Source organism: Polyodon spathula, chromosome 6 (assembly GCF_017654505.1).
Source record: "Polyodon spathula isolate WHYD16114869_AA chromosome 6, ASM1765450v1, whole genome shotgun sequence".
Lineage (NCBI taxonomy): Eukaryota > Metazoa > Chordata > Actinopteri > Acipenseriformes > Polyodontidae > Polyodon > Polyodon spathula.
Genome location: NC_054539.1, coordinates 5,027,762 through 5,054,068, shown reverse-complemented (window position 1 = coordinate 5,054,068; position 26,307 = coordinate 5,027,762). Strand labels below are relative to the sequence as shown.

The window sequence follows — 26,307 nt, the reverse complement described above, 5'->3', positions numbered from 1 at the left end:
ACAAGGTACTAAGGAATCTGTGCATTGATTTACACTTCTACTCGAAGGTCAGAAAATAGAAAACCCTTTGGTAACTCAGACCTATAAATTACCATTTCAGTCACAGTGATGGGCTGTGTAAGGTCAGTCAATAACATTTCTCACATAGATAGGGGCAAGCTCCTCTGGGGTTGAGTGGGCGGCTGCTTCGTCCTTTAAAGATCTTTAGTATATACTTTGTGTTGTGTTCTACTGCCACTCTTTCTACATTATGGACAATTGTGCCTTACCTGAAAGAGTGTTCATTCTGTGTTTTCTCATGTTTTCATGACGGGAATGCGTTCATTAGTACAACACCTCTAAGGGAGCTGAGATATTATGCCGAGAAGCATCATTCATTCATATAGCCTGAAACAGTGCTGTGTGTGGTAAAACCAATTAAGGCCAATAAAGGTCAGCTCATTGTAAGAGTGACACTCGCTTGTTTAAACATTGGAAGATGAAATATCAGTACTTTGGATCCCAGCCAGGTGGGTGGGGGGGGTCTCATTCTGAAACCAGCCTTGTGCCAGTGAATAATTAATGGCCTGCAAAGTGAAATGATTATTGTTTTTAACCACGGCTTTGCATTTTCAGTGCAGTGTCTGGAGTGGGCAGCTCAAACCACTGTTAATAAAGTTATGTCACTCCGAGGGGTATATCTTCAGTCAACTCTTTTTTTCTTGAAAGGAAAAAAATATGGTTCATTTTACAAAACTAGAATGAAACAACACAGTGTTATAACCCAAGGTCCCCTGAGCACTCTCAAGTTATTTGTTTCTCAGCAAATGTCCCCCGTAGTCATTCAACTCTGAAGGTAAACGACAGAGAAATCAATTGGGTGCATGAGCAGATATTTTAGGTAACTGGAATCTGCATGGATAAAGTCTCTTATGACAGGCATTCTGAGAATTTCACACATCTTAGAGCCCAATGAAGCTTATTACTGCTGCTGGGGGGGGGGGGGGGGGGGGGGGGGGCGAGGGGGGGTGACCTGAGCTGCTGCCAGCAGCATGACCCCCTTCAGACTATTGATTAACTAGCAGGAAACACAGCTTATCTTCCCCGAAGGCCCACACAGTGACATTTTTGGCAGCAGAGTAGCCTCTCCCAAAGTTCATACAGAACTGTATATAAATTCTACTGAAAAGGCAATGCACTTTCATAAATGGCCTAGGTACAGTATGCCTAACCTACCTCAAGCTGCAAACTTCCTTTTTCTGCAAAGCTTTATATGAAGTCTTTTTCTCTGTCTTGTTGATCTTAAACGTGTTGCACTTTGTTTTGTTACACTACTTTTTTATTCGGCTCAACTGTTTATGATATGTGCAAGTACCTCATTCGGCATGGACTACTCTTTGTAGTGCTGTGCCTTTCCAGCAAGTCAATTAAAGCCTCCATCATGCAGTTGCAATATGATTCAGTGGTGAGCAAGGCTTTTAAATAGTCCTGAAGAGGTGTGTGCTGTGAAGCTTACCATTAGTCATCACTTTTGAAACATCAGTAATGTATGCACTCTTCTCTCAACAGCTTTGTATATTTATAGTTTTGAAAGATAAAGTGTTGAAAAACTTATTTTGTAATCAATGCCACAGCAATACTGTTTCTTTTAACTACCTGTCTTGCTCCGAGTCAAATCCAATGACAGTACAGCTGGGGAAATTAAATTGCTTCAGATTATATTGTGCCTCTAAGCAGACACAGAGCCCGACATAAGATATTACACTGATTTAGGGTTAAACTTACTTTCTTTCCCATACATTATTGTGCTGGTTATAGAAACAGAGTGCTCTTTGGGCAAGGATGAAATGAGAATCAACCCCCCCACTTGGGAGGCTCTTCGGTTATTTGACCATCCTCATTTCTGGAATAACCACACTATGAACCTTCTTGGGTTGTCCTCTGTATAGCCTCATCGGTGGCACTACTTTGTTGACAGAGATTTGGAATTGGCAACCTTAGCCTGTATCTGAGACCGCTGTTGCATGAAGTGATTTGTGTTTACCTGTAAATCATTTCACTGCCCATGGAATGCCAGTATTTTAACAGTATTCCTGTCTCCTTGCTTCGAGTCACCTCTCCGTGCCACAGGGGCTGCAGGCAGGTCGATCTATGAAGTCCTTCCTACTTGACTCTGTACAGCTCAGTCATCACGGCCTCTGTATTGATGTACTGTATGTGATCCCGACCCATTGACGTTGGATTGGATAGTCATCTTGCAGGTGCCAGTTAGGAGTGTGTTGGGCAATTGACTGAAAAGTGAGCAAAACAAACATTTTGTCTTCTGTATTGGACTTTACAGGAAAGCGAGCTCAGTGAAGTGGCACTGTGGTGGGATTTTTAATTGTGTTAAAAGACTGCATTGCTTCCAGCAAGGTCTCTTATAAAAGGAGGCACAGAAATGCCATGGCTGATTGAAGAGCACTGTACAAAGCAAGTAAAAAATCTGTTTTAGAAAAGAATATCGAGGGGGGGGTTTGGTGAACAGCTTAACATGATCATGGCAGACCAGCAAGACATAGTGAGGTATCAGAATATGCAAAGAGCTATCAAGAAAAGTTACATGAATATCATTATATACATATTTATAAAACTGAGTGTTTGGATGCTGCACACTGATTGGCTGCTGAGGGATTTTAAACTGTGCATAAATATAGCTTAATGCACGGCATAACTTTTTTTGTCTAATTAGAGTTCAATTGATAAATTATCAACACACAATGTATTAAACTTGCAACAGAGAGCATAGTTTTTTATTTCTACTTTATTGTGCCTTATTACTTGTTTTTCTCGATCATTTTCTAAAAGCAGTATATGTATTTACTGTCGCTAAGTTTTTAGCTGTGATTTAATGTTATTTTAATCATTATGGCTAGTTATCCCCCGTCGTGTCCTTAGCGTGTCTTGGCTGCGTGTACTCTCGTTTTAACTAGCTTCAGACATTTGATGTAAGTAGCTGGACAGAGCTACAATTTGATCCCAGCTGGGATAAAATAGTTTTCTATTATTGTATTTATTGTGAGAAATGTTGAAAACATCCAGTTTAACCGTGTCTGTTGGACTATTTTTTCTCCATAGTGGAAGAATATACAATAAATTCGTTTTTTAAAGAGGGATAACACACTCCAGGGCTTGTGGGTTGTGTTGCATAACGTACGGCTCAGCTTCGCTTCTTGCCTCCAACCCAACCACATCCATATGTTAATGAAACACAACCCATGCCCTGCAGTGTGTTACCCCTTACATATATAATGTCTTTATCAGGATTTTTTTTTTGTTATTTTAAATTGTACTTGGTTTTGTAAGGTGGGTTTTGGTGCTTAGCATATAGCTTAAAGTAAATGTGTTCAAATATCTGTTCAGTGGTGTAAAAATCAGAGGCAATTATGAAGCACGATAAAATGTCTGACCTGATTACGATACAAAAAAAATGTTTCTGGTTCAAGTAAGGCCTCCCTTTTCCATATATACATCAATTGGCAATAGAGTACCAATGTAATTCTCTCACTCTGCCAAGTGAGAGCCAACCCACGTCACAATACGTGTCACATTGATGCTTTTTAAAAGAACAGTTTAGTATTAAGACAATTAGTCAAGCATAAAAGTCCAATAGGATCAGACAGGGAGTGCAGAGATTGCATATCATGAAAAAATAAAAGATGCTGCAGTGAGCAGATGAGACACTGGTCAGGTGCAGCCGCATGGAGGAGAGTAAGAGGACACACAGGCTGGTTTTCACCGTCAGTTCCCCAGGGGAAACTACAGACTTTATTGTCCCTAAACAGAGGGAGGGCAGACCAGCTAACTGTCTCTAATTATTGGCAGGTCCAAGTGGAACAGTGCAACAGTTCAGAACATAAACAAGCCTAAACTCTCCCTCTCTATTCCATCCTATTTCTGTAACTGACACATCCCAACCCAATCACATGTGCCACCCTTCTAGAACCCGCTATGCTCAGCCTGATGTGACTGTTAGAACCCAAGTACTGAATGTAACCCATTACCAAAATTACTGTCCACTACTAAGCCTGACAACATATAGTCCTCCATTAAGAGCTATCTACAGAACTGCCCAGAAGTGGCATTGTACACAGAAAATGAAAATTTTCATGTGAAGAATTTCACAAAGCTGGTATTGCCACAGTGTCACAGTCTCATATCACAAAACCTTTTCAGTTAGACTTCACATTTTCTCTTAGACTGCCTGCAAAAGGTTCCCCTAGGCCAGTTGTGTTGTGTTACACTTGGTTAACATGTGAAAGGATAGACATTTTTGTCAGCATCTTCTTCATCTTTTTTCTTTCTTGCATATGACTTACTTGATGTAACACAATGCAAGTGAGTATAGGGTTTGGTGTCTAGATATTTATTGATTTTAGGGGCGAAAGCCTTACGGGAAAGGATAATCAAATACACTGAACATGTGGTACTCTACCACTCCCCTCCTGCGGTGTTTCTTGTAACTAGAAAGGAAAGTGCTTCCCTTATAATAAGAAGCACAGAGGAAGGGGCAAACAGACAGTTTTCTGGTTGGGTGTTTTTTGTGATGTCCACTGAGACCTAAGTTGATTTAGTGTTTGATTCGCTGAAAATCACCTGCATTTACCCACAAAGATTGAGCTTTACTCATTTCAGTAACGCATCGTTAAACAGCACATCTTTTCTTGAAGGTTCATTTAATGTAATTTCCTTGCTTTGAAGGTCTGAAAAAGGAGAGGCATTTTCTGAAATCTACAATTTAGTGCTGTATGAAATCATTATTCTTGAACTTACTTTAGTAGAAACTTTTCATTAATGAGAAAACTATTTTTGGGTAGTGTGACGTTTTTGTGTTAACGTGATAAATATGATTCACAAAAATGAACGGCAGAAGAGCATATTCAGGGTTTTGGTCTCCTCTTCTATTAGTGATCTATACTAAACTGTGCTCAGGGGTTGGCACATCTGTTCTTTGAATGCTTAAACCCTGAAGAGCTATAGCTTTGGCAGGACATACATAAGGCCGGTACACAGCACTGCAGTGCACCAATACAGCATTGCCTTGTTTGCATATCAGGTGCAGGATTTGCCTAGAAAATAAACTTTAGATATTGTCAAGATGCAGTTTTGAATTTACCTGATAAAATGGTATTGATATTGTGGCGCTTGTGGTAGTATAACCTAAAAGGAGGATTCATAATTATGTATCCTACTATAATTAATTGAAAATGGTAAGTGTTGCTAAAATCCCTGCCAAACCACATCTACGTGAATGTATACAGCATGCACATTATATGGTGGTAAAGCAGATTAGGGTTTTAGTAATGATTGAGAGCGATGGCATCTAGTCACTGTTGCCACATGGCATTGGATACTGGAGCAGCTGCGGTGTGCTGCAAGAATTGTGAAGTGTCACATACACTGTATTGTCTTGTGATGCTTGTCAATGAAGACCAGCACATTAATTACCACTCACAACCATGTCATTGTCACTGCTGTCAAAAATGTATTGAACTGTGTCAGTGACTGACACCACCGTTAATGAAATGCATTATGTTTTTACTGGTCGTGTTTTTTATGTAAATGATAACGCTGGATTTTGCTTCCAGAACATTTTTTTTTTTAATATTGTGTGAACAACAAAAAACCCTGCAGCAAAACAAAATGGTAATGTTTGATATTACTGGGCATTTAGAAGGAACAGAATTATTGCTTTGTAGATTCGGGAGTAGGTTTTAGAAACATGCTGACTGAATGAAAAAATATACTACTGCTCCATAGTAAAATCAGACTTTTGATGTATCTTGTAGGTAATTGTGATAGCGGGGAATTGAACCAATCTTCTCTTCGTATGTCCCATTAGAGAGAAAGATTGAGGTACACACAGTGAGAAATGAAAGGTGACATATTGTGTGGGTGCACTGGCAAATGGATGTTGTTTTGTTGATAAGGAAATACACACAGACTGAAGCCTGAAGGCTAGAAAAAAGATGGCTGTAGAAAAGCCTTGAGAAAGTAAATGAAAAGGGGACAGGAAGCACATGCCAAACAGATGGCATTTAATAACTGGTGCAGGCAGATAACTGCTTCATGTTAGTTTATCCAGAGCTGGAATTGAGACCCACATCGTGCTATAAGATGATGACGTTTTGTATTTTAAAGTAAATCTGTGTGCACTTTGTTTAGGCATTCCCTTGCAAATTCCCTGGGTTGTTCTTATTGTAAATAATTGACTCTTGACATTGTTCTAAAAACAAAGCAGGCTGATCTTTGGAGAACTTCTTCTTGTGTTCTTTTTAATGTATGCTTATGCATTCACCCTTGTTGACAGATGCACACCCTGACACTCAGAATGAATTCTGTCAACCCCTTTGTCTTTTTAAAATATGATTAATGCTAGCCCCAATGCTTTGCACATTGTTTTCTGTTAGTGTTCTTCTACCTTCAGTTTTTCAAATGAGTCTTGGGTACTCCCCACTTTTACTTTATTTTACCAACATTAAGGTTACAATATAGATTTTGCACCCCCTATAGAATTAACACATTTTGCTTCATAAAGTCAAATGAAATGGGCTGAATAATGTAACAAAATGCAAATGAACACTCAGTCATGACCACATCCCCAGACATTGACTTAACAAACATGACTTAACAGATTTTCACAAACTGTAGCACACCAAGTAATTGTAATTGTTAATTGTGACGTTAATATACTGCACTCTCCAAGGCTTTGAAATACAGCAGATTCTGTCTGTAACAATAGATGATTAGGCGTCAGCTAGCTATCTTCTACATCTACTAAATTGCACCTATTCTTCAGTAAAGGCAGCAGGCCAGTGTGGATTCTGCAGCTTCTGTTCTAGAGTACTGGCAGATGAAGCTCTTGGTTAAACAGGCCATTTCAGGTTAGGACCAGTCTGCCACTCATAACAGACTTAGCAATTAAAATTTAAAAAGCTCTTTACTCTTAAGTGATTCCTTTCTAAAACTATTTCTATAGCTGTCGATCTGGCCCACTCTGGAATTGACAAGTTAAGAGTGAGCCATTGTTCCTCAAAGACTCCCAAATGCTGTCTGTAATGTTTAACCAACCATTACGCTGTGGTTGTCATGGTGGAACATAAACTATTCTGTAGCAAGAAAAGAAAAAAAAAAAATCTTGTGGATTGGTCTATCAGACAGTGTAAAAGGATTTGCTGCCATTATAATTCAGCTCTTCAAATTAAAGACCCATTGACTTCCATATCTGTTGAAAGATTTAAAAGATTTAAAAGTGATTGTCTTTTTCATGGTCTTTTTGTAATTTGACTCTATATATGGTACTGTACAGCAGGTGCCATTGCTGTTTGCATTACAGTGTGGAAACTCCTGGTTGCTACCAAAGCTACCAAAAAAAAAAACATATTTCAAGTCAGGATTTACAAACCCAGACCATTTTGCCTGTAGCTGTTTTCAATAATTAAAAGGTGTGTTCAGATCTCAGTGGGAGCTAGTGGATACATAGTGAGTTTCACCATAGACAACACTGAGTGATTGAAGAAATTAAAATCCAACTGTGAAATCATGTATGAGAGATGAAAGAAGGAATTCCGAAAAGTTCTGAAAGTCTAAACACATGCATCAATTACTGGAGATGATAAAAAAGTTATAAAGTTAAAGAAATAAAATTGCTTTGCAGCAGAACATTTGTGACACAATGCTAGACACTGCTGGCCCCTACAGGTAAACTGTGGTATTGGAATATGAACTTGAAAATAAAAATAAAAATAAATGAAACACTTGACCATGGGGATCAATACTCTGTTGGAGCCCTAGCACTATATTACAAATCAGTGCAAACAAGCCACTGCAATTTGGTTGTTTAAATAAATCAGGTGGGACATTGATACCATTAATCAACCGGGACATTGATACGTAATCTCATTATGATGCACTCGTAGGCATTGTTCACCTTTGTCAAAATGAAAATTAGAAAAAAATGCATTTGATATGACATATATCTCCAGGAACCCGGCACTAAAGTAGTTATGAGAAATTGTAAGAATTTTGATTTAGATTTTGTTTTAATGTTTTCTGTATCTTTCAGAGCTCAGCATTCAGGGAACTTCATGTTGGTGATTCAGAGGTGATTCATCTGTATATGATTCAGCTCATGTATTTTCTCTGGTTTTTTTTATTTGCCCTACAAAGCCTGGTGGGACCTGGACATGGATTGACTGTACTTAAGTTGGCCTGATCGTAACATTTTAAAAACAGCTGCGTAAACCAATGTTTCCGTTAGGTAATGGTACGCACTCAATATGATAAACAGTAGTGGTTAATTTAGCTATTTGCTATTAGCTGTACCCTACAAGTAAATAGTGCCACCTGCTGTTTGACATGTAGGTATTTGAGTTGAAAATGAATGTAGCTAATTGTTTTATTTCCACAGACTATCTTTCTGCTGCTCTCACCTCAGCACAACAGACATGCTGATGTTTGCTAACACGTCCTCTATCAGCTTGTTTGGCAAGCGGGTTCATTGTTATATATTTATTTCTTTAAACAGACAATCACACGTGTGTAGCTTGTGCGCACATATTCACTGTTGGAAGACAACATTATAAATCAATCTAATAAGATTTCCAAATTATCACAGGAACCAGATGCTTATACAGTAGACTATATTGTGTGCCTTGTTTGTTTTTCTGGTCAAGCACGTCAAAAAATGCATGTTAGACATCCACTAAATGCACCCATCTACAGTCATTCGTTAAAGAAATGTGATTGAACTGGTGAGCAACACAGGAGCATTGGGTTGGATTGTCTTCATCAGGATCAGTCAAATTATACTCCTGCGTACTTGCTTGATATTAAACTAAGCAGCGACTTTCTATAATAATTGCTCTTTAAGGTGTTGTCATTAAAGTTAAAATTAAAACACACACACACACACACACACACACACACACACACACACACACACACACACACACACACACACACACACACACACACACACACACACACACACACACACACATATATATATATATATATATATATATATATATATATATATATGAACACAACTTCATATCTATGTACTTTCCATTCCAAAATGTGTGATTCTGCCCTGTAGTTTCTATTCTGTTTAATAATGCTAATAACCAAGCAAGCCTAGTCGTTATTTAGATTAACAGCTTGTGCACAACACTTAAATAAATGAGTGCATAATTGTATTTTATAGTATTTTGGTTTCTCATATTAGGTTTTCATGATCTTTTTTAAGATGTTTTCTTACTGTTTAAGTTAGACTAAAACAAAGTGTGTGTTTGACTTTGACATAGTTTCTACTTTATCTAGGACAGTGTAGCAGCCATTGAAAAGATTACAGATTATGAACTGTCAGCTGTAATAGGGAAATTAATGCACATGTAGATGTGTGTTTAACCTACATGAGAAACTCCTTTCCACGCCCTTAATGCAGAGTATGCTTTTACTTTATATCACCACTAGGTGGAACTAAAGAGAATGCTGTGTGTGCTTTCACATGCATGTCTCTTTAACCCCAACCACCCCCCAAAGAAACTGTAAGAACAAAATCAGAAAACACTGTAACTGCAAAGGCTCTGTACAAAATTTATGGTTAATATGCTATTGGAGCCTCATAACATGAATACAATTTTCAAATCAAAACAAAATATTGAGCATTTTTGCAACCTGTGCCAAATGATATAATGCATTGCACTTCAGTTACTGAGGTTAACCAGAGGTAAAAATCCATCTGTTAAAGGATTCCCAGCAAGGACATGTTTTTTTCAAGCTGTGAGCTTGTGATTTATTTTTTCTTCTGAAAGCTGGCAGTAAATACTTTGGGGATGATGTAAGGATACGCACAAAGTGATTTGCGGGTGCAAAACACCCATAACACAGCTGTAAATTGTGATAAGCAGCTATAAAGTCTGATTTTACCAGTCGCTAAAAATGCAGCGTACGTAAAGAAATTTCCACTTTGCCGCCATTAATCCATTACAGTTATATTGAAATGAATTCAAATGAAAAAGAAAGCATAGAATTAGATGGGATGTGGATACTAAGCATTATTCTCTCACTCCGCAGGTCATCCTAGACCTAATAGCTGAACTGAGGGATGAGCTAGACCCCAGCGTCAATCTAGGGACTGCTATCCCTGCACATGTGAAAGTGTTGTGTTCTCTGCACTACTTAGCCTTTGGTTCTTATCAGACCACAGTTGGAATGTCTGGAGGGATAGCCCAATCCCTTTCCAGAGTGCTAGGCATATTTCTGGATGTCATGCTAAAAAAGGCAGGCCAATGCATGTCATTTCCTAAGGATACAGCATAATTGATGTTGGCTGAGGCTTGTACAAACAACTCTCAGCTCCTCAGAAAATGTTTATTTTCTTTTCCATTCTCTCAAGCTTATATTGGGTGCAGTGCATAATAATTGCCTGGCCGCAATGCAATTTGAATTTTGCATTTGCAGTTGTTTGCACTGAGCCTATACTTACATCGCCCCCTCTTGTGGTAATTACGATCGTGCATTTCAATATGCTAGAGGATCCCTGTGACATGCTGGAAAAGCTGGAGGCAGATGCAATTAGAGAAGATGGAGGCAGACTGTAGCCTTCTGCTTTGCATCCCACCTCAATATGTCAGAACCTATAAAAGGTGAATTAGGTGTGATGGGGCATTACTATTTAAAAGTTATATTTTAGCATAGGTCATAAATATTCCACCATGGTATCCTTTACTGTGTAAAAAACTCCACATTTATTTAAAAAAAAAACATGGGATTGTCAACCTTTATTTTACTTTGAACCCACATGCCTTAAAGAACTCATGACTTGAAGATTTGTGAATAGTTATAAAATTCACATTTCTGAATGATGGAATATGTAGGGGTTCTTCCAGCACTAACTCGGGGACTTTGCTCTTACTGAGTACACTTTAAAATACAGGTACATTAACTAGTGGACATGTAGCTACACTGTAGTTACATTTTTATTACATTACAGTAAAACCTCAGAGTTACAACCACCCAAGTTACAAACTGACCGGTCATGGAGAAGGCAAAATTACTGCACCAACAAATTTATCTAGAAAGGTGGGGCAGATTCCAAAGCAAGGTTTTCATGGACTTTTAAATCTGTGTTTTTGCTACAGTTACGATTTCAATGGTAAATTAAGTATTGCTTTTTTCCATTTATAGTCCCGTTTTAAAGACTTTAGAACCAAAACAATATGAAGATTGCATTACTGTGCTGTATCCTTGTATTATTAGCCATATTGAGGGTGTCCACATTTAATAAAACCATTGAAAACTCATTTTTAGAGTTACGGACATTTCAGATTTATGAACAACCTCCATTACCAAGGGGTTCATAACTTTACGGTTCTACTGTACTTATTACAGACAAGTATCACAAAATCACAAGAACAGTAAAATAACATGAATATTCTACTGGGCTTTTACTGTGTCATTTGCACATGTGTCTTGTTGTTTAATCCTCTTACTTTTCTTTCACACACAGATTCGTAGCGGTTCCCTTAACTGAGGGGTTTTATCATGAGTTACCAAGCTTCCAGGGGCTTCACTATCAGTGCATTATGTAAGATCCATTTATGCCCTACAGAACTCTATTATCTCTGTTACAACTGAAGTGTAGAGGCAGTTTAATAGATGAGAGCTTAGCAGTGTTCTCAATCCTGCTAATTAATATCACTAGAGCTGTAAGTGAAGGAAATATGTTGAAAATTATTAGTACTATATGCAAAACATCAAAACGCCCTTATTAAAAGCAAACCGTGCAGACCACAACATCAAGTATTGTACAGTAGAAAGAATTCTGAGCTGGTTTATATTGTCTACCAAAGCTATAGCTTACAGGGTGTAGCAGTGTCAGGAATCTCATCAACATTAAAAGGTAATCTGTTTTCTGTTCAAGCCCAGAGCAGACATGCTGCTGCAAACATGAACACGTCATCCTTATCAGAACTGAGGGTTTTCTTTGAATTGCTTGAAGTTGTATGTTGCTGCAAACTTGAGTATAAACCATGTGTCTTAATCTTTCAATCTGTGAGGTACAGTATAATACTGTCTTGCTAATATAATTAAGCGTCTCTCTTGAAGGGAGCTTGTATGAGTTTGTAAAGCTGCTGTCGCTGGACCTACTACAGCTGCTATAGCTTATCAACCATTTCAGATGGCAACATCAGTGTTCTGGAAATTCCTGGGGCAAAATTGAATGCTGCCCTTTATTGTGACTTATCACCAAAGATATTTTATTACCATGGGGCAACCATGTGGGGAGCTGATGTTTGTGGGTACCACAGTGTAACAGGCCTCCCTGGAGTCGAAACCAGGTGTATTACTGCCTCAGGCCAGCACACAAGCCGACAGAAAACGGAGCCAGGATGAAATAGCAATTTTACAAAGGGTGTGTGTCTTACAAGATATATGCAGAGAAATATGCAGAGATTGTCAGAAATGAAAATATTTATCAGAGCAAACATGTTTAAACTGCAATAAACCTTAGGCAGCAGTGGAATCTTCCCCCCCTAAGGTTACATTTTACAGCAAGTTGAGTGAGAACAATGAAATCCTTGGAAGCATCATTTTGAGGTTGTCATGTGCAAATGCATTGCAGAATTAAATTGCTACATTAACCAATGATGATGTAATTAGCCTGTCTGGTGCTGAAAAGATAAAACTGTACTGCATCTATGATGCTAATGTAATTGAATCTATGGTAGCTTTACTGGAACAGGGTACCAGTTCTTGAAACACTCTGATCTTTAAAATCACATTTTTGCTAAATTATCTTCTCTCCTTCTCATGTAATTATTGCTAACATTGTATAAAACTACAACTCCAAACACTGGATTTCTTTAGTCGTTAGAGCTTTATGACATCACTCGTGACCTCATGCAGCCATGAGTCATGGCTAACTCATCAAATAAATCAAATATTTTTAGCTGGATGTGGCAAAGTGGTTTGTAGTGTGTGTATTATATATATATATATATATATATATATATATATATATATATATATATATATATATATATATATATATATATATATATATACTATATACGGCCGAGGCTCATTTTGCCCTTTTCATTCAGACCAAGACCCTGTGCCTCTGACAATTCTGTTGTCAATGCAACACTCTTTCTATTCCCTAAGGATATTACCTTCAAGTATTGTTCATTCTGTTAAACAGCTTTCTGGGCATTCCAGTCCTGGGTTTGTCAATTTCAGATGACGTTTCACTGTACTTGTTGATTATGCTTCGGATACCACACCTTGAACATCAAGTGATGCAAACTATTTCACTCAGTGTTTTTCCTTTATGCAAGTCAAGGTTGTTATAATAGTAGAAACACTAGTGGAGGCTTTGAGTAAATTGTTGATGCTCATAATGCATCAGAGTAGAAAAATGCAAACTTTTGCACATCAGTGTATATACAGTGCCTATAGAAAGTCTAGACCCCCTTGAACTTTTTTCACTTTTTGTTGTGTCAGTGCCTCAGAGTTTCATGCATTTAGATGAGGATTTTTTCCACTTACCTACACACCATACTGCACACTGTTAAGGGTAAAAAAGTTTTTTATTGAGAAAAAAATTTATGTTAAAAATACAAAACTGAAAGATCGTAATTGGATAAGTCTCCACCCCCCTGAATTAATACTTGGTGGAAGCACATTTGGCAGCAATTACAATTTTGAGTCTGTTGGGATAGGTCGCTACCAACTTTGCACACCTAGATTTGGCAATATTTGACCATTCTTCTTTACAAAACTATTTCAGTTTTGTCAAGTTTCATGGGGAGAGTTGATGGACAGCAATCTTCAAGTTATGCCACAAATTTTCGATTGGATTTAGGTCGGAGCTCTGAATGGGCCACTCAAGGACATTTACCTTTTTGTGCCTTAGCCACTCCAATGTAGCTTTGGCTGTGTGCTTTGGGTCATTGTCATGCTGAAAGGTGAACTTCCGTCCCAGTTTCAGCTTTCTTGTAGAGGGCAGCAGCAGGTTTTCAAGGACTTCTCTGTACTTCTCCATTCATTTTCCTTTCTATCCTGACAAGTGCCTCAGTCCCTGCTGATGAGAAACATCCCCATAACATGATGCTGCCACCACCATGCTTCACAGTAAGGATGGTGTTCTTTGGGTGATGCACCAAACATAACACTTCACATTTAGGCCAAAAAGTTCCATTTTAGTTTCGTAAGACCACAAAACATTTTGCCACATGGCTACAGAATCTCCTGAGTGTTTTTTTTTTTTTTGCATACTTCAAACGGGATTCAAGGTGTGCTTTCTTGAGTAATGGCTTCCTTCTTTCCACCCTACCATACAGGCCAGATTTGTGGAGTGCTTGGGATATTGTTGTCACATGCACACTTTGACCAGTCTTGGCCAAAAAAGCCTGTAGTTCTTGCACAGTTGCCATTGGCATCTTGGTAGCCTCTCTGATCAGTCTCCTTCTTGCTCGGTCATCCAGTTTGGAGGGACAGCATGATCTAGGCAGGGTCTTGGTGGTGCCATACACCTTCCACTTCTTAACAATCATCTTGACCGTGCTCCAAGGGATATTCAAGGCCTTTAATATTTTTTTATACCCATCCTCTGATCTGTGTCTTTCAGCACTACCCAGCAGAGGGAACCTACAGGAACTGCTGAATTTGTCCTGAAATCATGTGAATCACTACAATTTAACACAGGTAGAGGCCACTTAACTTGGTGTGTGATTTTGAAGGTGATTGGTTACACCTGAGCTAATTTAGGATTGCTATTACAAGGGGGGTGGACACTTATCCAACCAAGCGATTTCAGTCTTTATTTTTAATATTCTACAAATTTCAAGAATATTTTTTTCACTTGGAAGTTGTGCGACAGGATGTGTTGATAAATGAAAAAAACAACTATTTTATTGCATTTTAATTCCAGGCTATAAGGCAACAAAAGGTGAAAATTTTGAAAGGGGGTATAGACTTTCTATAGGCACCGCGTATACCAGTGTGTGTGCATGTGTGTCTATGGTAGTTTCCTATAAAACCTCAATGATATATTTAACAAAAAAATAATAATAAAAAAACACATTTAAGTGTTTAAAGTAATTTGTGATAAGTACAAAATGATAATAGATCCATACCTGTGTTACAGAAACACTCAAGTTGAATCTTACAACCTACAAGTCTTGTTGTATCCTACAAACCTGTAGGCCAGACGTAGAGGCCCAGAACATTGTTCCTTTTGAAACGTCACACGGGACGTGGTACAAAGCAGTCCTGTTTTTGGTAGGCGTGGTCTGTGATCCCCATTAATCACATTTTAGTGGCCTATAAATTTTTTTTTTTTTTTTTTTTTTTTTTTTAATAATAATTCTAATATTCTTAATAAACACTGCTGCATCTATTTCAGTGATAAAGTTTTTTTTTTTTTTTAAATCTTAAATAATTGCACATTTAAATAAAATGAGAAGTATGGTACAGTATGTCCAACTGGTCTGTAAAGCATCAGTTAGAAATATGTTGAGAAAATGTATTCACCATGAAATGTGATGGAGTGAATGAAAGCATTATTTCAAATTATTTTATATTTAACTGTTGTGTGTGAAAGTAGACGATTCGTGGTGCAGTAACGGAAAGTTTCTTTGACATGTGCTCCTTGGTAATTACTTGTTTGATTTAAATCAAAGGGTGTTAGTGTTAATGGGGTGCATATGACAAATACATGTTTACGAATAACGATGTTAGACTATTAGTGAAAAACAATACAACAAAATACAAATTAGACTATTGCAGCACCTTTCATACATAAAGATATAATTTTAAGCCTGAGAATTATAACATAGGCTTAAAAGTCCTCAATATGCCTTTTGTTCTATTCTCACATGCTATTCAAAATGAAATCTAGTATTTCAGTCATCAGAGTGCTGCTTTTTCCTGGTTGCTAAGGTGATTTTTAAGGCTGGTTCATACTTTTGCCACAGCTAAATTCTCTATGTAAAACACAGCAAACTCAGAAAAACTGCATGGCATACAGCTATATACAGCCATTATGTTGCATACATCCAAGCAGCTATTTTGATACATTCTCAAAGTTCTGCTTGTTTTCTTATTTCACATCCCTTTAAGACAGTTATAAGCAGCAGACCAGTAAGGCCCTTTGGTGTTTTTACCTCCCAACCTGTACACATGCCATGGCCAATGCAATACTCACAGTTGGATCACTGTCCGAAATCGACAGCTTGCACATAAATCACATTTCACTCTCACTGCAATGCACCCTTTTTTAAATTGTGATGAAACTCGGGTTATTGAGAGCATCAGAAACCATTGAGGCACCCCGCTGTCTTTATGGTGTGCAACCTATTTAAACAGTTTGTACTTGCATCTATTTAGCCAAGTGAAATTATGTACTGGCTTACTACCTGTCCCTTACTGATGAAATCGAAGTGGTCAGCTGTAGAAAAAGGCTGTCAGCTACAGTACTTGTATAGATCTTTCGATTTATAAGTCTCTTCTTGTGCGTTAAACAAATCTGCGCCTGCTTATCACATCTTGAGATGACGAATGGGAATGGGATGCTAGGAATACAATGGTGAGAGCAAATGTAAATGTTCATGTCCCACACTTTCTTAAAAGGATAATTAGTGGAGCGGAGACAGGGAGAAGATCTAGATGACCTGATGCTATGTTCATCTCACGCCCAAGCACTAAAGTGAACACGGCACCCCAATGCCCAGTCGCCATTAACTGCTGTAATAAAAGTGACAAAAATAATGCTCTGATAGTTGAAGGAGCCTTGGCCGTTTTCCTGGAGAATATGACAAAGTAATAGATTTGCCTCGGAATCAGGCAAGTAAACCCTTTGTATTGCCAGGACTTTCTTTGCATGTGCTCCTTTACCTTCACAAATTCAAAACCTTTCACCAGCCACCACCATAAATTGGCTTGGGGGGTGTATCCAGTGAAGGAGTGCACATTAGCTATAAAATGCCTGACTGGTTCATAATATTGTTGTTTTATTACCTGAAACCCCCTGTGACAGGGAGAGCCCTGTCACTGGTTCCTGCACAAATGTGTGCCGCTGGGACGCAGAACAGGAGACACATTGCTTAGCAACCAATGGAGCAGTTAGGCTTGCTTAGGCTGAGCTGATCCAGAGGACTGGATTGGCTGGGGGCATGACCTGGGATGCTGCGCAGAGCTCTAAAACCGTCTGCGTCACAGTCTGAGACGAAAGCACCGCCATCTGCAGGATAACTACTATGGAACCGCTTGACTGCAGGATGGTGCTTATGAAGTGAGGCCGGGACTATGGGAGCAACAGCATCAGATTAGTTTAGGGGATGTTGATCCCAACCCAAGTATAGAGAGGGTTGCTGTAGTGTAGTAGTTTCTTGGACAGGACATCTCATTTAGTGAGACTAGCACCTGTGTTAATGAATCGGCGCACCTGTGCGGCATGTCAACACCCAATGCTCTAGATGCATTAAGTAACCAAGCGGCTCAGATCACTGACGAAATCTGCTCTGCAGCTCTCTGACCTGCTCAGAGGGAGCGGAACTGAGCATGCCTTTAAGTAGTTTTTTCACTGAGCTGCTCTGAGCAGCTCACTTACTTAATGCGCCCTCTGTGTCTGGCTCATTATTATCCAGTGACGACCCACACACATAACAAATGCCCCTGTTACATGTGACGTTCACACTCAGTATTCAAACAGCTGGGTTTATCACACATGTAGTGGTTATTGAAACAGCTTACAGGCAGTATAAATCAAACATGTGGGGGGAAAGGAAGTCATTAAACCTGTATAATATCCATGGCAAGCTTTCACAATGTCATGGTTACCCTGTTGAGCAATCTTGTTTTCATTAAGGAAATGCTAATATGCACACTGCATCGTATGAGCCTACCACAGGATGAGGTATCTGCCTGATTTAATAAACTTCTTATTCCCTTTTATTTATTTATTTACATATATTACAAACACATATTGCTTCAAAACATCCATGCTACATATTCTGGTGTCTGTGATATTAATTTATATGAGATTGGGAAGGGTACCTTGTTTAGTTAAATTGATTTTTTAAACTTTGACATTTTATTAGAAGCAGAGGTACATAAACTCAAGGCTATTCGTCAGAAAAAAAAAAAAAAAAAAAAAAAAAAACATAGATAGGCTAACCAGTGCATGCCAGAGGTTTAAAGATGGCATGTCACATACAATTGTGTACTGCAGCATGTTTAGGGTACCCTTACAGAACAAGAGGAATTGTAAAAAAATAATTACAATACAATGCCTGGTCTCTGTGCTGTACAGGCAAGATATTTCACTTCATAATGTCATAGCTACCAATGAGAACCATTTTATAGATGCACATCCACCTGTCCTAAGTGGTAATAATATCAATGTGAATTAGCGCATTTTGCATTTAAAAGACAAAACACAATATATGTATATAACACCTGGAGGTGGGTCTCATACAGTAGGGTTGTCCTTTTTCATATTCATTCATCTTCAATTCGGTGTATATTTCAGTTCTTTAAAATGCTTTCCAATCTTTAGTGAATGCAGGTTAGTCACAACAGGTTTTAATTCACTGTCACTTGGATGGATGGAGTTCTTTAGCAGGTCTTATGAGAGGCTGATGCTCATTTTACTGTTGGAAACACAAGAGCGACTGTAAATAAATAATGATATCAACAAAACATGTCTCAACAACAGTTGCATTTTTTTGTCGAATACCGGAAGGTTGTGTGTTTGTAAACTGTATCCACATTCCTCTTCTTGGCAGTAACACATTTGTGAGGAGTAAAAGCTACACCTATTCATATTTCAAACGTAGTAAATGATATTAATATTGGGAATTAACACAAAAGTAAGGGCCCTGCTATAAAATGTTATGTGTTCATACAAAACAAATGGTGGACATCTTTGGTTCTTACTGTGGTTGATGACAGGTTATTAGGGCTTGTCGTACCGTCTACAGCTGTGGCCAAAAGTTCTGCATCATGTGTTATTTATCATCATGTAATCAATGACACTACAAAATGATATTGCAGAAATCTACCAGAAGCCATAACAGTGGGAAAGTGTTTCATTTCAGATTTTGAAATGCCATTTTTTAAAACTGTTGTCAGTTTTTGGTTAAGTATATGGAAAACTACAAAGCAGTATGTAATTCAATATGTTAGCGTAACATTCAACAGGTTTCATTCAGCTTTATGAAGCAAAATGTGTTAATTCTATAGGGTAATGCAAAACCTTTGGTCATAGCTGTATCCAGGTACAATTTGAAGTGTGTACAGATTATTTATTTCTACTCTCCTGTAAACAAGCACATAATCCATACTGGTCAGCCAAACAGCTGGCAGATCAATGAATTAGTAAATCGTTTTAATTAACAACAGGTTCTCTTGAGCAGTGAAGTCAAAATAATATCTCAAAAGATCTGCATCTCCTCTATTATTTTCCCAATAAACTAACATACTACCTGCATGCCTGGTCTTCGTTCCCTGCTCCCTTTCTCCTGCTCTTCAAACACACTTGAACTTTCTTTAATGGAAACTAGCCATGAAGAGAAAGCTTTATACAACACAGCCTCCCTACAATAGAAATTAAAAGGCTTTGGTTCCACTCTGCGTTCCAGTCCAGAGACTCCTCACAAGGTCAGCTCTGCTCCAGCCTTTTGTTACATTCATCCACCTCACTTTTCATTTCCATGTGCTGAATTCATCAATTCAAATTCCTTGCATACTAACTGGCTTCAAACCAATTAGGGGTAAATAAGCGCAGGTGACACACCGGCATTTGTAGCAGTTTATCTGGTATCCAGTTAACTTTTTACATCCCCAGTATGTTTTTTTTTTTTTTTTTTGTTGAGGTTATAACTGTCACAGAAACATGAGATGGAATTGTTTTCCTGTAACTCACTGAAAGGGCCCATAATACATGGATATCCCTGTGATGCTAATATTAAAGAAGACGAGATTCAGCAGTACAGTTGTTTTTTTTTTTAAACATAGTGTTTCATTGCTGTACAGACGTTCTGTGTCGTTATCCATTAGTGCTTCAGCTTTATTTAGATGATTGCCTTTACCTTGTTTTAATTTCCCATTCCTCTTCAATTTCTCTGAGATACTAATATACCAGCTTTACATATTTTTTTTTTTAAACGTATTCTTATTTTGTTGCTCATTAACATTTCTGTATTGTAGGTGTTGTCAAGTGACTGAAAACAAGACATTTTGTGTTTGAATTGAAAGTGGTCTCAAGGAGTTGAATGCGTCAAAGTTCAAGCATATTTTTCCTCTAGAGGAATTATCACTTTTTGACATCGCTGCTGTGCTATTTTGCCTTTTTTTCGAATGGCTCAGAATGCAAACATAGCCTTCATCCATGTATTATTTATATATTGTGATCAAGCAACCACTCGCACACATTCATTGCCCCTTTAAATGCAAGACCCAGGACACAGAAATGGAATTTCAAAAGCACTTGCACGCTATTTTTAATAAACACACAAAAACTAAATAAACAAAAATAAACACCTAGCTCCTTTTTGAGCAGTAACTAAACAAAAACTGGAACCTATTCTAATAAACTGGACAGCTAAGCTGTTTACCGGCCGGAAGAACACACAGAACCTTTTTCTTTGATATGACTGATAACACACACAATCACTGCCCAGCAGCCCTTGCTAATGTTCTTAATATGTTTTTTTTTTCTCCATTTTTTTTTTCTCCAATTGTGTTCACATGGCTGGAACAATGCCATGGAGACAAGCGGATAGCGTGCCAGTGCTTTCCATTGATCCTGTTCGGGTTTTGCATTCAGTCAATATCACAATGCTAACAGAGAAAACAGTTTTGCATTAATCTTTTGCTTCTAAACCTGTACTACCTGATTGGAATCTGCTCTGTGTGTGCTCGTCTTGCTGTAAGCAAAACAAGGTCATTTCACAGTGAGTATTGCTCAGTGTTCTCTTTTAATAAGTTGTGGTAAGCAAAAAATGAGTCATTCTCCCTATTTAAGTGCACATGTGTTTCAAAAGAAGAATGACTTTAATCAAGAAAGGGAGCTATAATTATTTTTTGTAATTACACCTAGTTCAGTAAGCAATAAGTGAACAACTGTACAGGTAAAGGGATGTTAAACATAATGAAAGCATCAGACAATTTATACAGTAGTCCTTTAAGGCAAAAAGCCCTTCCTTTTATCACAATGAATTATTGATACCTCTGTGGTAGCATTTCCTACATAAATAGCATCTTCTGCATGTACAGAAATATCCTCATGTAACCAGGGAGTGCGTACTGTCACATGATTTAGGTTTTGTTTACCAGAAGCCTATGGCTAGCAGTGACATTACTCAAAATACATCCACTGAGAATAATCTATACTGCATCCCAAATACCATTACTAACAATAGACAGCTGTTGTGTAAAATAAAAACTACCAGTGCATTCACATGAATGGCGATGGGTAGAACATTAAGCTGGAAAAGTTTGAAATCCACCTGCTATCCACCATCTCTGACCTTGACCTCCACCTGCAATAGCACCAGCCAGCTGGAAAACTGCAAAAGCCAGTGCACTGCAGATTAATTGGAACAGTCAGACAACCTCCTCCAGTACACAAGACATAGTTAACAATAAACAGATCATAAAATACAACATTGCACAGTGACATAACCCTAACCTTGGTGAAATGCCTATACATAGTGATGCGTTTTTAGTTGTTTTTTTTAAAAGCTTTAACGGTATTAGCTCCTTGATCACCTGCGGAAGGTTATTCCAAAGCCTAGGCACATAACAGCAAAAAGCTGTTTTGTTGAGCGAGCTTAAGAGTTTTCTTTTAAATAATAAAGTCTTTAGTTTATTATTCAGAATCCCGTTGAGAGATTATATGGATAACTGCATTCCCTTTTATAGCTTACATCAGTAGGTGCACTTGCTTGATGCTGGTTTTAGGTAATAACTCTACCAAAAAGCAAATAAACTAACTTCAGAAGTCCTTCATCAATTTACAGACTTGCCATTAGAAAATGTGTTTAATTCCAATACATTTCACAGTACTTCATTTTATTTCACACTGTGAAGAAGCCTTGCAGTGTACTATCAATGGGCCTGATTAACGAAAGGGCGCTAAACTTTATGGTGCACGGTAATTGCAATTACTGTGCATGTTAATGATTTCCAAATTTGCTATTGCAATTTTATTCATTATCTCGTGAAATAGTGGCCATATTCATTTTATTATGTCATACTATTGTAATCAGAATGAATATGTGATTTGTATGGTAATGCATGATAATTTATTCAAATGTTGCACCGCTCTGAATAATGAGATGAGCTTCATTGACACCATATTTAATAGAGGGCGATAATTGTATTGTGCCCGTTGGTCAGCGATAATTAGTTTGTTTGGACACCAGGCTTTAACCACTGATAGGCGCTATTTAAATTTAGTTTTCTGGCCTGAGAACTAGTGATATGCAGTTTGATTCTTTTTACTGACTCGATTAATTCAGTTTAGTGAATCAGTTCAACAAGGACTCTAGGTTACCTGCTCCGCACGCAACAGCGGCTCACAACACATACACACCCACACTATCGAAACTAGTGGTATGATCCCTCCCCATGGACAATACAGATAACAACGTGAAGCTACAAGACCAGACGAAAAAAAGACAAACAAACGGGACAAAACAAGTTTTGCCGACCAGAACTGACCGGGTCGCTACAATACATATACATTTTAATGTACGTCAAAATAGCCACATAAATTATATATAGGCCAATATGCTCAAATATACTACTTTACACAAAACGCATTATCTGGAAGCAGTAATATAATGGAGGAAATATAAGAGTATTTTACTTTCAGTGGAAATCTCAATAATAATAAAAAAAATAATAATAATTAAAAAAAAGATGCCAAAGTATCTAAGTCTCAATATTTAATATGTATTCCAAAATATAAAATTTTTAACAGCATTGAACAAAAAAAATATACTGACAAGCTGTGAAAATGCGAAATAGTAAACAGCACCACTCCGAAATGTGCCTTTTTATGACTTATGTCAGAACACGACTTCTTTTCTTGCACACATGATAACAATGCTGAGTACAATGCTGAATACATAATGCCTTTGAAGCAAAATCCAATGTAAGAAAATGGGTACTTCTGCATTTCTTTAATTTTTTTCCAGCACTGCTAATAGCCAATCCACTCTTTTGCTCAGTCATATATGGTGAAACCTCTGTTGTAATCCCACAAGTTCGTTTTTTCCAAGGTAATTCTACACTTTCCATAGTTTCTTGAAGTTAAAAAAAAAAACGCTCTAGTTGCTCACCATATTTTTGTAAGACATTGGACCTCATTTACGAAAGGCTGTAGCTGTATCATGCACATTAAGTGGTGAGCCTAACGTGCATCATAAATCTAAATGTATTGCCCCATTTACTAACAGAGAACGCATTCATTTGCGTGCACACTATTTGGCTAATTTACATACCATAGCGTGCACACTACATGTATTGTGAGCGATAATTTAATGTACATAATTAAGTTCAAGAGAGTTTTCCAATGTGTTTCCACATGGGGACTGTAAAAAATAAATCCTTTCTGTTGACATGGAATGGCAAGATATTATTGGTTACTAGAGCACAGTATGACCACAGATGCAATACGGGTGTCCCAGAAGTCAGGCATTGGCAAGGCAATATAATGTATTACGATTAGGATGGTCACGGTTAAATTGGCTGGCCACACCCCGTTGACTATCTGCACCACATATCAACATGATCTTAATTCGTTTCTCTTTGCTTAAAGGCATTTTACACTTGATGCATATGATGATTTATGTGGCACGCTGTAGTATACTGTGCATACCTGCATGTCTTGGAATCAATATTTTATTTGAAACCTATATAAATACTACATTAATATATATATAATATATGATATATATATATATATATAATATATATATATAATATATATAGATATATATATATATATATATATATATCAGTATCTGAGCATAATCAGCCTGTCAGTGTCTGAGCATCGAGTTTTGCTGCGGTTAAATCCATCTTCTTAACAGATCTAGGGGAATATACCATTTACCAGTTGCGTTTTCATATGTATGGATTTGGAGATCTGGAAGGCAAGGGGGGGGTGTATGGATTGTCCGTGACGTTGTCGAATTGCAGCATATTCTGATGCTGTGAGTGTGACAGATGAGCAAGCCCAGGCTACTGCAGTATAAACGTGAGGACAGGGTGGGAAGAAGAATCGGAAATAAAAGATGAGCTGCAGCATTTGCAGCGGCACAGGCTTCAGGAATGTAGACGACCGGGAAAGAGCTCCTTAAATCGAGCTCGCCAATATGAAGAAACACTCCGCTCGCGTGGCTCCACTGTCAGCATGTAATAGTCCAGTCCTCACCATAACCAAAGTAGAAGGTAATTGTTTTGTACATCAAATCAGAAATCCGCTGCTAAAGAGGCTTTTGATTGTAACGGTTTTTTGTTTTGTTTTTTGTCATCTGTTTTCCGGGTCCAATACCAAACGCCACTCAGGTGTTGCTGGACTATTTCTAAAATGATGCATTTGTCATGAAGAAAAAAGAATAAAAGTTTACGCGGTGTTTAGTTTTATTTTAAGCAGTCCAGTGCTTGTGCCACGTTTATTTATGAGGCAATTGTGTCACAAGTGGCCGGCAACTTTTATTTTTTCAGGAAAAAAAAAAAAAAAAAAAAAACCAAAAAAAAAAAAAACTAGCCTTTTGGGTCTAAATGTTGTTTACCATTTTTTTTTTTTTTTATCGGTTGTGGTCACTAAGGACAATGAGAGCCTTGAAGTCTTATGTTTTATTAATATCGTTGTTTATTTTTATTTTTTATTTTATTTTTATTAATTTTTTTAAGTAGCCTGTGCATATCAACTAAACTAACACCACACGATAGAGGTGGGTTTTAACAATAATGCAGGATTCTGTATGGTTAGATTCATTATTAGACTCGTTTAAGGGATTATAAGTATATCTCTATATGTTTTAAATATACAGATATTAATGTAATGAGCAGAGAGTACCTCAGTTATTAGTTGCCTCAGTAGCCCCTGCCTGATTAGTGAGTTAATTTATTTTCTATGAATATTGTGTGTTAGGTTTTTCTAACTGAAACAAATCGGCAGGCTCGTTTTTGTGTTCAGTGTTTACAGGTTTGGAAATGGTTCAACCAGCATATTGTAAAACAAAAGAACTGCTGCAATAATATTAGTATTTTCATATGTTTATTATATTTTTCGTTTTATAAATTTCTTTGACATTTATTGGGTTATTTGATCTCTTTTCTTTTGCTATTTTAACACAGACACACACAGACACACACACACACACACACACACACACACACACACACACACACACACACACACACACACACACACACACACACACACACACGCACACACACATTACTCAACCATTTCTAATTAATGTAGCCTATATATAATGGGCAGATATTATTACCAATAAGATTTTTACTAGCAGCTGCACAAGACACATTCTTAATATAATCACCCATTTCACACTGTTTAAACTTAACAGTTAACTTTCTTCAGCCATGGGAACTGGCTATAAAGACACAGAGGTCGTACCCTCCTTTGATTTTTTTGCATCTTAAATGCTGATGTGCATGTAAAAAAATTGGTAAAATACACAAAAGAGTCCATAATTGTCTCGGTTGGTTTGCCGTGTAACATAGATTTGGAGGTTGAATAGTAACTACAAGCAGTCATATAAATGCTGCCAGCTAGAGCTTGAAACCTAAGTTTGACCTCGGTAGATGGTTATGGCCCTACATGGCAATGGTCTTTTGGGGGTTTCTTACTGGCAGTAAACTTTGTACTGCTAATAGGATCCCCAGAAGACTGATGCCAGGAGGTTTTGTGCTGTTTCTAATCACTGTGTATTTGAAGAATTCGAATACTGCACTTTATAGTTTGCTATGTGCTTTCCAGGCTGTTTTATTTATGTCTGGATTCAGCGCTTGTTTTTAGCTGTTACCAGGTATGTTTTTTTATGATTTCCTCCGCGGTGGCTCTGGTAACCTGCTGTTTGTGCAGGCTGCTCATTGTTGCACAGTTCCTCAGTGTTGCCATATAAATGATAAAGCTTGCCTTGAAAACCGCAGGACGAATGCCATGACATGTTGTGTTCATTTTAAAGAGGTTTCCACACTTGTAACAAAAGTATATGATCTGGAAAGTAGCTT

The 26,307-nt window shown here is 37.7% G+C and overlaps 1 protein-coding gene across 2 annotated transcripts in view; it reads left to right on the top strand.

Moving 5' to 3' along the window:
* The window catches only part of LOC121316715 (putative thiamine transporter SLC35F3), a 56,175-nt gene that overhangs the window by 4,719 nt on the left and 25,149 nt on the right, over positions 1-26,307 (top strand). Inside the window, exon 1 of one of the 2 annotated variants that reach the window (XM_041251816.1) lies at positions 24,261-24,492. The exons of the other annotated variant lie outside the window; for it this stretch is intronic. Coding sequence (XP_041107750.1) covers positions 24,417-24,492 — 76 coding nt within the window. The 5' untranslated portion in view covers positions 24,261-24,416. Of the gene's footprint in view, positions 1-24,260; positions 24,493-26,307 lie in introns of those variants that run through there. 2 annotated transcript variants of the gene reach the window in all.